A 14,689-nucleotide genomic window follows, 5' to 3' on the forward strand; every position below is an offset into this window, starting at 1 on the left:
TGCTTTAACATCACTGCCTTAACATCACTGCCATCACTGCTTTAACATCACTGCCATCACTGCTTTTACATCACTGCCATCACTGCTTTTAACATCACTGCCATCACTGCTTTAACATCACTGCCATCACTGCTTTAACATCACTGCCATCACTGCTTTAACATCACTGCCATCACTGCTTTAACATCACTGCCATCACTGCTTTAACATCACTGCCATCACTGCTTTAACATCACTGCCATCACTGCTTTAACAACATAACATCACTGCCATCACTGCTTTAACATCACTGCATCACTGCATCACTGCCATCACTGCTTTAACATCACTGCCATCACTGCTTTAACATCACTGCCATCACTGCTTTAACATCACTGCCATCACTGCTTTAACATCACTGCTTTAACATCACTGCCATCACTGCTTTAACATCACTGCCATCACTGCTTTAACATCACTGCCATCACTGCTTTAACATCACTGCCATCACTGCTTTAACATCACTGCCATCACTGCTTTAACATCACTGCTTTAACATCACTGCCATCACTGCTTTAACATCACTGCCTTTAACATCACTGCCATCACTGCTTTTAACATCACTGCCATCACTGCTTTAACATCACTGCCTTAACATCACTGCCATCACTGCTTTAACATCACTGCCTTAACATCACATCACTGCATCACTGCTTTCACTGCTTTTAACATCACTGCCATCACTGCTTTAACATCACTGCCATCACTGCTTGCTTTAACATCACTGCTTTAACATCTGCCATGCTTTAACATCACTGCTTTAACATCACTGCCATCACTGCTTTAACATCACTGCCTTAACATCACTGCCATCACTGCTTTAACATCTTTAACATCACTGCCATCACTGCTTTAACATCACTGCCATCACTGCTTTAACATCACTGCCATCACTGCTTTAACATCACTGCCATCACTGCTTTAACATCACTGCCTTAACATCACTGCCATCACTGCTTTAACATCACTGCCTTTCTCGACACTAATCGACCCTTCTAGAATCTCCTGACCCACCGCAACATATCAAGTGACCTATATAGAATTCTTTGTGAAACTTCCTGACCATGATTGCACATGCATTATGCAAAACCATTTATTCGTTTCCATGGTGAAGTTACTAATCTTTGCCATCAGTAATTGATTTTACAAGGGACAGGTTGAGACCAGGCAGTGAAACATTCTTAAAACAGTTGGAGCATTTGACTGCAGACTACTTAGTGACAGTATAACACTAGATTACTACAGTATTACACTAGTCTACTACAGTATAACATTAGACTACTACAGTTTTACACTAGGCTACTATAGTATTACACTAGTCTACTACAGTACTTCACTAGATTACTACAGTATTACACTATAGGACTACTACAGTACTACACTAGTCTACTACAGTTTTACACTAGGCTACTACAGTACATCACTAGATTACTACAGTATTACACTATAAGACTACTACAGTACTACACTCAGTCTACTACAGTATTACACTAGACTACTACAGTTTTACACTAGGCTACTACAGTTTTACACTAGGACTACTACTACTACAGTCTACTACAGTACACTAGACTACTACAGTTTTACACTATAGTCTACTACAGTACTTACACTAGATCTACTACAGTATTACACTAGGCTACTACAGTTTTACACTAGACTACTACAGTTTTACACTAGGCTACTACAGTACTTCACTAGATTACTACAGTATTACACTATAAGACTACTACAGTACTACACTAGTCTACTACAGTTTTACACTAGGCTACTACAGTACTTCACTAGATTACTACAGTATTACACTATAAGACTACTACAATACTACACTAGTCTACTACAGTTTTACACTAGACTACTACAGTTTTACACTAGGCTACTACAGTACTTCACTAGATTACTACAGTATTACACTATAAGACTACTACAATACTACACTAGTCTACTACAGTTTTACACTAGACTACTACAGTTTTACACTAGGCTACTACAGTACTTCACTAGATTACTACAGTATTACACTATAAGACTACTACAGTACTACACTAAGTCTACTACAGTTTTACACTAGTCTACTACAGTTTTACACTAGGCTACTACAGTACTTCACTAGATTACTACAGTATTACACTATAAGACTACTACAGTTTTACACTAGACTGCTACAGTACTTCACTAGATTACTACAGTACTACACTAAACAGTACTACTACTACTACCTGACATGTGTCGCCGTGACAAGTGGTCCCCTGACAAGTTGGTTCCACTCTATTTCGGTTTTTAAAGTGAGTGAGTTGAGTTTAACGTTACTTTGATGCAGACACTGTTCTTAAGCATTCACCACTTTGCCAAACACCACAAATCCACAAGCCCACAAGCCTAGAGCATAAAACATAAACAGAGCAAGCGAACAGCTTGTGAAGAAACCTGGAAAAGCATGTCAGTTTGATGTCAGACGATAGCGTAAGTGATTTCAGGGGCTCTTAGATGTTGAACTTTGAAGATGGGTATGATGCTGAAAAGCATAATCCGGTCAATTTCAGGATACAAACCCAGTGATGAGTGAAAGTTTGACACCACACCATCAGTACTAGTGAGAATGGTTTTACGCTACCTTTAACTATACTCCAACAGTTCAATAACAAGGGATGTCTCAAACTGGCTTCACACATTGTACCCAAGTGGGGAATCGAACCCACGTCTTCGGCATGAAGAGCGAACAGTTTCAAACCACAAGGCTCACCACCGTCCTCATGCTCTATTTCGACACGCAGCTGACAGTGCTGTGTGAATAGCATCACAATAGTGTTGCCAGTTTCTGCAATATTCACGTGAGCAGTCTCAGATGAAAAACGTTAAAAAGACGTTTACCCAGAACATGCTGAGGAAAGATATTGAACAAGACATGCATCACCAATATTTGATCAGGCCTCATCCTTGACCAGAAATACCAAAGGTTTCCTCCAAGAACACTCTGCTCGTAATAGACATCGCTGTGGAAAACTAGCATGTTGACTGAGCCCCTGACAAAAGTAATTATCCCATACCTCAACTGACACAAAGTTCATTTAGCAACAGATGGGAAGATGCATGCTGACTAATGATAGTGGAATGTGACAGAATTCCTTCCTGTGACTTTCATTGATTCTTACAGCATGTCGCCAGTCAATCGGGAAGCTGAATATTAAATCCGTCTATAAATATGCATCCATTGGGATCTCATCAAATGCTCATGTCCTTGTGATTAGTTGTGCAACAAGTAGTTTTACACTTCAGAAATGAGACAGTGATGTAATGAGGTGTTACATATATATTCAATTACTGATACTACTTTCTCTCATTCATTATTGAGGTCACATTCAAAGCTTGTGATGTTATGATTAGTTGTTCAACATATAGTTTTCATGTCGACGAAAACAAATTGGATGGTTGAGGTATGGTGTTTATTGAATTGCTTATACTGATTTGTTGATTAGATTTTGGTAAATGACCATGTGCTTGATCAGCATGTTTGGTTCTGATTGTTCTCGTCAGTTGTGTTCGGTGTGTAATGGCCAAATGTGGTGGAATGTTTCTGATCACTGGAGAATCAATGACCTCAAAATGTGTGACTGTCAGTACTCCAACAGGTAACAAGGGATGCCACAAATGAGCTACACACATCGCACTCTTATGTAGGGAATCAAAACCCAGCCAGCACAAGCACTATGTATATTCAATGGCTATATCTTGGTTTTTGGCGTTTAACGCCACACTCAGCAATATTCCAGCTATATGATGGTCGTCTGAAATTATCAAGTCTGGATTAGACAATCCAGTGATCAACAGCATGAGCATTGATCTACGCAACTAGGATACAATGACGTGTGTCAACCAAGCCAGTGAGCCTGACCACCCGATCCTGTTAGTCGCCTCTAACAAGCATGGGTTACTGAAGATAAAGTCTAACCCGGATCTTCAGATAGTAATAAATAGGTTGATTTTGTGAAGTTTGATTGATCTCACGCTGGTGGAACAGCATATTAAATAAGAATAAATACACAGAATGATTAACAACATGGTAATGTGTGTGCGTGCATGTGTGTGAATGCATGGATGGAAGTACACACACACAAGCACTCACACATGCACACACAAACACATGCATGCACATGTACACACATACACACACATACGTGCGTGCACACACATACACACGCAAGCGTGCATGCACACACACGTACATCTATCACTGTTTACAGTACAGAATTACTAACTTATCATAACTGACATATTTAACATGCATTCCTGTCAGTTTATGTCAATCCCACATATCCAAAGGTGGGGATAATATCATTGAAGTGCAAATGAATCTGGTAAACATTGATCGGACAACATCTGGCATGTCTGAACAAGCTAACCAGCTGAATGGCCATCAATAACAACGCCAAGTCCTATATGTCCTACAGCTATATTTCCCTCAGCAAATGGAGGTCACATTGGTCTGTTCACTAAGTGCAAGCTGTAGTGATATTAGTTGTTTGTTGACTTAACGCCACAGTCAGCAATATCCCACCTATACAACAACAGTAAACAGTCAAGTCTGACAATCCAGTGATTGATGTTCTGATGACACACAATCCAGCTAGTGCCAGAGTTTGAGCATCAATGTAGGTGCAACCACCACAGGTTGCTAGGATCTATTCAAAATCATGATTCCCAGCTAACAGTGTAAGTGCAACCACCACAAGTTGCTAGGGATCTATTCAAACTGGAATCCCAACCTTCAATGCAAGTGCAACCACCACAGGTTGCTAGGGACCTATTCAAAATCAGGAATCCCAGCCAACAATGTAAGTGCAACCACCACAGGTTACTAGGAATCTATTCAAACCAGGAATCAACAATTCAAACCAGGGAATCCCAGAATCCCAACAACATAAGTGCAACCACCACAGGTTGCTAGGGATCTATTCAAACCAGAATCCCAACCTTCAATGTAGGTGCAACCACCACAGGTTGCTAGGGATCTATTCAAACCAGAATCCCAACCTTCAATGTAAGTGCAACCACCACAGGTTGCTAGGGATCTATTCAAACCAGAATCCCAACCTACAATGTAAGAGCAACCACCACAGGTTGCTAGGGACCTATTCAAACCAGAATCCCAACCAACAATGTAAGTGCAACCACCACAGGTTGCTAGGGATCTATTCAAACCAGAATCCCAACCTTCAATGTAAGTGCAACCACCACAGGTTGCTAGGGATCTATTCAAACCAGAATCCCAACCTTCAATGTAGGTGCAACCACCACAGGTTGCTAGGGATCTATTCAAACCAGAATCCCAACCTACAATGTAAGTGCAACCACCACAGGTTGCTAGGGATCTATTCAAACCAGAATCCCAACCTACAATGTAAGAGCAACCACCACAGGTTGCTAGGGACCTATTCAAACCAGAATCCCAACCTTCAATGTAAGTGCAACCACCAAATGTTGCCAGGGATCTATTCAAACTGGAATCCCAACCTAAAATGTAAGAGAAATCACCACAGGTTGTTAGACCTTTTTCCTTTCATTCGTTGGCCTTTTTATAATTTTCAAACAAAGAAGTTTTAACAGGACAGCATACTGAACCAACCAAAGGAAAATTGATAATTTCATAGAACACATATTTTTGTACTAATTATTCCTCATGCTTTAAGAGCTGTGGTAATAATATTTTTTCTCATTTCATTTAATTTTAGAACAGAGCTGCCAAAATAAGAAAAAATGTCAAATGTCAAATGTCCTTAATTAATTTTCATATTCATCAGTCAGTCTTACTAGGTCTTGTAAATCAAGGCCCTACATATAATAATTCCTTTAGTGCTGTAATAAACTGTGATCTTCTTCATGCACACTGTGTGTCAGAACGACATTGAAGAGAAATAGGATGTTTGCTGTCCAAGGATATCACTTGACAAACATACAAAAATAACAATGATTAAACAGAGTGTTGTTTGCAGGTCCACAGTGCTGTAAGCTAATGATGAACTAATTAGCAAAGCAGGATCACTGTTCTCAAACCCCAGCTGGTCTTATCATGGCACAGGAACAACTCACCAGACGTTTTGATGAAGATCCTAGAAAAACATCTTGGGGTTATACTTTTTCAAATGTCATTCGGACTTAGAGCCCACACTTCCTGAGTAAGGCACCTGGTTGCTGGCTCACAAAGAATTTTTACATAAAAACAATGTAATCCGAAATTATTACATGTTCCATTCGACTATTCAATCAAGGTAGCAGTGCCAATTTGAACTTATCAGAGGGCGGGTACACAAAATACTGGTACTGCTCCAGACAAACAGATTCCAAGACAAAATTGGTCCCTATGGTGGATGTACTAACAGCCCAGTACGTATTCTAAGCTGCGCTGGAGAGTGGGTTATGTCGCCTTTATCTGAGTGAGTAAGTTTGAATCCCTGAACAATAACACATGTTACATTTGAGTGAGTGAGTGAGTATGTTTTTTACGCCGCTTTTAGCAATATTCCAGCAATATCAGGGCGGGGAACAGCAGAAATTGGCTTCACACATTGTACCCATGTGGGGAATCGAACTGGGTCTTTGGCATGACGAGCGAATGCTTTAACCACTCGGCTACCCCACCGCCTCTGTTACATCTGACCACTTTCTGAAAGGTCTTATCTCCATGATCAAATGTGCTAGAAGTTTTAGTTCTTTGGAAACATCAATAATATATTTACCTCACTCTCTCTCTTTCTCTGTGTTAGTGTCTGTGTGGATATAGGAGAATGTGAAAGACTCTGACAGGAATGGTACACTGATGTGTTTCATGGAGAAACAAAATTTGTGATTCCCTAAGTGAGTTTGACTTGAGCCATTCTTTTTTGCCTCAGGAGCAGTTTTAAGGAGAATGGTATCTGAAGCTGACAGGCTCCCTAAAGACAACTGTGGGTACAAGATCAATGAGAAAATAATGTGGGGTGATATTGATCACAGGCATGAAGGCGTGTGCATATTACAGGGTTGTGTGATAAGTCAGCGCTAGACAGTCAACCAGAAAGAAACCCACAAAGATCATTCACCTATGATTCATGACACTTGTCATTATTCATGAACTGCTTGTGAGAATTCAAAAACTCTAGGTTGTAAAGAGTTGCTGCTTGAGATAACTATATATTCCACCACAAGCACACACAAAGACCAGGGACCTTGCATACCTATAGCTAGAGTGCCCCCAACTCCTTCCCCACTCAAGTACCCCCCCACACCTTGTCCTTGTGGTTAAAGCGTTGCGCTCATCACGCCGAAGACACGGGTTCGATTCCCCTCATGGGTACAATGTGAGAAGCCCATTTCTGGTGTTTTTAAATTGTTATATCTAGCAAAGAAAGATCTATCAAATAAAGACAAAAATATCTGATAAATGATGATGCTGTTCTAAGGACACACACTTTCAGTTTATATTAGAACTGGACATTGATTGGAATGTATTTCATGTAGATTTACAGACTGATGTGACTCAAATACCATAACACAAATGATGCATACATATGACAATCACATCTAAATACATACTACCGTGAAGGTCCGGTTAGAATATTGGCCTTCAGTAACCTCATATGCTTGTCATAAGCGGCAACTAACGAGGATCGGGTGGTCATCTTCGCTGGCTTGGTTGACACATGTCATCATTTCCCAATTGCGCAGATCGATGCTCATGCTGTTGATCACTGGATTGTTTGGTCCAGACTCAATTATTTACAGACCGCTGCCATATAGCTGGAATATTGTTGAGTGTGGCGTAAAACTAAACTCACTCACTCACTCTAAATACATAAGAACAAAATTAATTTTACAAAAAACCCACCAAAGTATTTACATGACACAAATTCTCAAAAAAGTGTAATTTATGTATCTCCAAATAAAACATAAAAACGACAAAAATTATGATAATGATGATGATAATCTTTAAAAAAACATCACCATGGTCATTGTCAACAACGGTATAGATCTACTGATAGTCACGATTATCATAAAGTTAATAAATTCCAGACACTTGGTTTCAATATACCAATTCAACAGATCATGAAATAAGATATTATTGTCACAAACATCCACCGTAGAACACGAGTTGAGTACGCCCTACAACGTATGAGTGATTCAAACAAATCGATCGGCAGAACTCCACTCGCATCACGACTCATTACAAGTACTCACGTAAGTAGTACCAGTTTAGGGAGGCAGGGCGAAGATACCGCAGAATACCGATCTACCTCACTGACATACGACAGGTTATGGCTAGACATTTTTACACTTTCAATTCATATTACAAAAATAACAAGCCTTTACCTTTTCTGAAACGATTGCGAGCCTCCAGCCATTCTCTCATTCGCCGCCGCCGCTCGAACGACACTCGAATGCTATTCGGAAACCTGACTAGCTCAACACGCGTTTTATGTGACTTCTGATGGAGGAAAATATACAAAGGGGAAGTAACTGCAGTACCAAGTGAAATTTTCTGCATTTGTGACAGAAACACCGAAAGCTCCACACACTGCAAGTCCCTGTAAGGAGCGTGTTTACAATATTAATCAGAGGTCGGACTCTTCACCTGAGTTGCGATAATAACAGTGAATATTTGCCAGCCCGTAATACCTATTATTAGAGGATTATTAGTTGTACGGACATATACCGTCGTCCGATAGTCGACATAACACTTTTCTATAGGGAAACACGTAAGATTGTATACAAATTAATATAGGCAACAACAGTTTCTTTTGCCATTAAATTTAGAGACACACGAAGGCACACTTCGTGTATTCAATATAAGCCTGGCGAGAATACTAAATTGTGACGTCATTTTGAATGTAGTCATGAATAGGTAAGATAATTGTATCTAGAAAACAAAAATGTAACATCAGTGATCGAATACTGTCTACTCGGTGTAACAATGGATGGCAATATAAGTTTATTAATTGCTGAAATTTGTAAATGATATGTACGATATGATTTGATGCATTGAGCAGTTTTGTAACTCTAAACAACGATTGCGGCAGGTGCACGATGTTGTTTTAATAGGAGGTTGGGTAAGTAAGTGAGTGAGTTTGGTTTCACGCCCCTTTAGCAATATTCCAGCAATATCACGGCGGGGGACACCAGAAATGGGTTTCACACATATATACATTGTACCCATGTGGAGAATCGAACCCGGGCCTTCGGCGTGATGAGCGAACGCTTTAACCACTAGGCTACCCCACCGCCCGGTTCAAACAGAAGGATCCAATGTTTTCACACCTTATTTCAAAATACTGATAAGTTCGATGATGGTAATGATGGTGATGGTAATGATGATGGTTTAGATAGTGGTGGAGATGATGATGATGATGATGATGATGATGATGGCGAGTTTCTAACACATTATCATCTGCAGCTGATCAGTGGGAACGCTGGTGCATCAATTGTTTCTGGTTATTTTATCCACCCGCCTCGTTACCAATGATACGTTTAGCAATTCCAGTTTTATTATTACATAATATTATATATAATTTTCAAATAATCATGTCGCACCTTAAACTGGTTCAGTATGGAGGCATTGATGGAATATAAATTTTTTCTTTTTTTAAATATTGTTGTTTGTGTGTATGTGTGTGTGTGTGTGTGTGTGTGTGTGTGTGTGTGTGTGTGTGTGTGTGTGTGTGTGTGTGTTGTTTTTTTATTGAAATTGTTAAACGTCACACAAAGCGATACTCCAGCTAGATCTGTAATTGGCGGCCTGTGAATGGCGGAACGATACAGTCAAGAGATTAACACCATGAGCATTGGTGTACGCAAATTTGAAACGGTGACGTGCATCAACCGAGCCAGCCTATAAACTCCTGATCCTGTTAGTCGCGCCTTACAAGCAGGAGTTGTTGCATCTTATCCCGGATTTGCATGGACAGTGATTAGATCGCCATCGTTATCATAACTTTATATAGAAACACACACGCTGGATGTCCTATAAATGTTTTGTAAACATTTTCGGGTCCACCTTTCTTTAAAAAAATTGCATGTTTTGAAACTCGTCTTTGAATAACAACCATCATAAATTGAGTTAGCCGAGTGGTTAAGGCGTTCGTTCGTTACGCCAAAGACCCGAGTTCGATTCCCAATATTGGTACAATGTGTGAAGCCCATTTCTGGTGTCCCCCGCCGTGATATTGCTGGAATATTGCTAAAAGTGGCGTAAAACTAAACTCAGTCAGTCAGTCACTACAATGTCAACGTGACAAAGGTCCGTGCAAATCCGGGTTAGAATCGCGATCTTAACAAACCAATGCTTCTCGTAAGCTGTCAGACTCGCCGACTTGGTTGACACATGTCATCGTATCCCAATAGCGTATGTCTATGTTCATGCTTTTGATCACTGGATTGTCTGGACCAGACTCGATTTTCACAGACCATAATATAGCTGGACTATTCCTGAGTGCGGCCAAACTTAACCAACGTGACAAAGTATTCTCTGACGTCAATACACGTCACGTCAATTTAGAATACTACATGGACGAGTTCTCGTTAGATGCCAGTTTTACGAAAACGAACTTTCCATGATAGATAAGATAGAAAGTTCACGAGTTCCGTTAAATTGGTAACTAACGACAACGTGTATCGTATTCTATTTATTGCCCATGTTTTAAATAAATTAGAGTTGATATTTTGGGGGGGTATTATTTTGACGTTTTGTATTGACGAACCGAAACCGGTTTAGAGAGAGGTTGTCGAGCAATAAACATAACAAAAACCTTGTGCACTAGAGCCTAAAATTCTAGAATTTGGGTAGAAAAACAATTGGTTGATATGTGTGTGTTTATTTCGTAACGGGGCCATAGGCCGATGCTACAGATATTGTGGTACAGATATTTGTTGTATACAGAGAAATGATGGCTAACAATTATAATAAATGTATTTAAACATGAGTAACAGCTTTTACAAAATAAATGCTTTAGAAAGACTGACTGAGTTTGGTTTTACGCCGCTTTTAACAATATTCCAGCAATATCACGGCGGGGGACACCAGAAATGGGCTTCACTCATTGTACCCATGTGGGGATTCGAACCCGGGTCTTCGGCGTGACGAGCCAACGCTTTAACCACTAGACTACCCCCACCGCCCCGCATTAGAAAGAGGCATCTATAAAAAAAAAACATTTTTCTTTTCTTGGCTGCTAAAAATTTTACAGAGTTTCTTAAGATGACACCTTCTGAGAGAAACAATGCTGGCATTGATATATAGTGTAGAAACATTGAAGAATGTTTAATGAGAGGATACATAACGTTAAGTTTGATCTATGAGAAAGAGACTGAAACTTCAGCAATCAAGGTTCTCGAATCCGCCACTTCGAGATTATATTTAACCATCACCCTGCGTGGTCATCAACGGCTGTGTTGCGGACAGGCCACGTTTTGCCTTACTGGTCAGAGACCATATACCGTTACTGGTGCAGTGATTTGTGTGGAAGTTCATGTTAAGGATTCCACCATATGTGACACCACAGGGGTTCGAATCACTGTTTGGACAATAATTTTTAAAAATAAAAATCTAGAGTTTTGCAAACGTATATGTTATGAATAACATATATTTCAAATTTGAACGAAATCGGTGAAGAAATGGCTTTTTAAGAAAAAAAATTGTAATGAGTGCATCGGGAGAATTTTCTTAAAAATCCATTTCTTCACCGATTGCGTTCAAATTTGAAATATAAGTTACTCATACCATATATAAACGATACATATAGCTGGAATACTGCTGAGTGCGGCGTTAAAGAACAAATAATCAAACAACTGAATGTATCGGTAAATGTTTCATGTTTCACATTACTGATGACTGGTTATGAAACGTTGTGCATTACGGGAACTGCCGAGTATGGCCGAATGAGCGGAATTGAGCGGTTTAGTGTTCAACGGAAGGCAGTCATTGAGAACCTCTCAACGCCAGAAGGGAATGACCGTTATTTTCCGATATGGTTTTCCTGTTGGTAGTTGCTGATATGCTTGATAGGGATATTATACTGACCACTTACCCGGCGTTCAGTTGATTGCTTCTACGTGGGTGTCCGGGTGAAACTTGACCCGAGTAACCGGAAATCCGCCACCAAACTTTTGGCACTGTATTTTATTCGTGATTTAATTGTGTATGATCGTATAAGATGAGGGGCGGTGAGGTAGCCTGGTGGCTTAGGCGTTCGCTCATCACGCCTAAGACCCGAGTTCGATTCCCGTCATGGGTACCATGTGTGAAGCCCATTCAGGGGCGGATACAGCTTTTGAGAAAGGTGTGTGTGTGTGTGGGTGCACACTATTGAGAAAAGGGAGGGTGAACACTTCATTTTCACTTGAGTTTCAATGGTCTTTTAATAAACTTTCAGGACAAAAGGGGGGTGCGCACCCCTGCACCCCCCTACCCCCTCTGGATCCGCCTATGTCATTTCTGGTGTCCCCCTCCATACTCACTCACTCACTCCAATAATATCCGTTTACAGGCCGGTCAACATGGCTGGAACATTTTTGACAGGGTAATACTGAGGTTGGTTTGATGATTAAGCAGTGTCAGTGAGTGTGAGCGAAGTTAGTTTTACTCCGCTTTTAGCAATATTCCAACAATATTACGACAGGAGACACCAGAAATGGGCTTCTCATATTGTACCCATGTTGGGAATTGAACCCGGATCTTCGGCTAGAGAAGCGGGCGCTTTAACCACCAGGCTACCCCGCCGAAAGCATTATGAGATACTATGTATGTGGCGTCGAAGATGGAGAACAGTGAGTGAGTATGGTTTTACGCCGCTTATAGCAGTATTCCAGCAATATCACGGCGGAGGACATTAGAAATGGACCTCACACATTATACACATGTGGGGAATCGAACCCAGATTTTCGGCGGGACGAGCGAACGCTATAACCACTATGCTGCCCCGCCAGCCCCAATTCGAGAATAGTATTCCAAAAATATGCTGTTTGGAGCAGACTGTTTTATGTTGTGAAGGAAACCAAGAAAGCTTCACACACTGCTCGATTTCGTTCTATTTTAATCAGATATACCCGTGAAGGTCCGGGTTAGTATTGATCTTCAGTAACCCATGCTTGTCGTAAGAGGCGACTAACGGGATCGGGGGGGTCAGGCTCGCTGACTTGGTTGACACATGTCAACGTATCCTAATTGCAATGCTCATGATGTTAGTCACTGCATTGTCTGGTCCAGTCACGATTATCTGCCATATAGCTTCAACACTGCTTAGCGAGGCATTAAACAACACGTCAACAAGCATGTCCGACCTGGGCTTCCTTCCCCTGAGAGGTCGTAGCGCTACAACTGCCATAAGTATATTCAAGTATGGGAGTTACTATAGTCTTTCCTCCACGATCGCTTTGTATTGTAGAACAAGGCCTCGCCGAGAAATAGCCCGCCGTCCTCATTTCTAGGCCAACTGAAACTGACACCCTTAATCGTCGAGTGACATGAAGCTGATTGAAGGACAATGCAGTTTGTTTGTTTTGTTACTGTAATGGGACACGTGTGTAGGTTTAGAGTTGCAATAATCAAGCCGTATGGCGGCGGTCTGTAAATAATCGAGTGTGGACCAGACAATCCAGTGATGAACACCAAGAGCATCGATCTGCGCGAATCGGAATACGATGACGTGTCAACCAAGTCAACGAGGCTGACCACCCGATCCCGTTAGTCGCCTCTTACGACAAGCAGGGGTTGCTGAAGACCAATTCTAACCCGGATCGATCCGCCGCTTAATGAGGGAGGCATTTTGAAGCTCATAGTGATGGGGTCTCCTCGTTTTGCCACCAACATATTGTTAAGGGTGGCGAAGCAGTCATGCGTGTTGATTGGAAGAACAATAGGAGGTGGCAAGGGTCGTCTCAAGTATTATAAACAGTATTATTAAACTTTGCACAATATTTACATTACAGTGTCTTGAGTATTATTCATGAAATTGCACAAGATTAATGCATTTACACAATAACATAAAATTTTAATACAGTACAAAATAAGAATATTAAGAAATTTATTACATAGGTTACACACTTTTACAATCATAAACAATTATAATAAACAAGTCAAATGAGGTGAGATACAGAATGGGCATACTCCACTGGCATCTTGATGTTGGCTACTAAAAAAAAAGTACTGTCGGAAATAGGAAAAAAAAAGTTTTTAGGCTGTTACTCTGTATCCCTAAAATTTACACAACTGCAATTAGCATATGTCGAAATAACCCACTTCGGTCTAACTAGGCATTCAGTGGGATGCGTAAGAGGATATCCAGAAAAGCATGTTTACTCGTAAAATCGGGCAAAACAATAGATCAGACTATAGATGGCAATTAGGTCGCTCAGCCAGGTATATGACGACGGGCCGTCGACTCACCTGGCATGAAATGCATGTGCTGCCTACAGGCACAAGGGGTCATCTCAAGATATTTTGTGCTTTTTCATGTGTCTCATCTATTGATTAACATCTTACGTGTCTTTCCTTCATAAAGTTAATGTTGAGTTATGTAAAAGAGTATGATACCTGATAACCGTTTTAAAGCATCGTATTAAATGTCTCAAAATATATAGGTGGCATGACCACCCGAAGATCGACAGGACTGGATGTTATTTGTAA

General features: G+C 40.6%; 1 protein-coding gene across 3 annotated transcripts in view; it reads right to left on the reverse strand.

Annotated features, from left to right (window-relative positions):
* Window positions 1-8,498, reverse strand: part of LOC124252788 (growth hormone-regulated TBC protein 1-A-like) — a 33,931-nt gene extending 25,433 nt beyond the window's left edge. For 2 of the 3 annotated variants that reach the window (XM_046686444.1, XM_046686443.1), the window contains exon 1: window positions 8,383-8,498. In XM_046686444.1, the coding sequence (XP_046542400.1) occupies window positions 8,383-8,414 (32 nt within the window). In that variant the 5' untranslated portion in view covers window positions 8,415-8,498. The remainder of the gene's footprint in view (window positions 1-8,382) is intronic. The other variant, XM_046686445.1, reaches the window with a different exon arrangement.
* Window positions 8,499-14,689: the final 6,191 nt, after the last annotated feature.

Source organism: Haliotis rubra, unplaced genomic scaffold (genome assembly GCF_003918875.1).
Source record: "Haliotis rubra isolate DU_JTF1 unplaced genomic scaffold, ASM391887v1 Scf524, whole genome shotgun sequence".
Lineage (NCBI taxonomy): Eukaryota > Metazoa > Mollusca > Gastropoda > Lepetellida > Haliotidae > Haliotis > Haliotis rubra.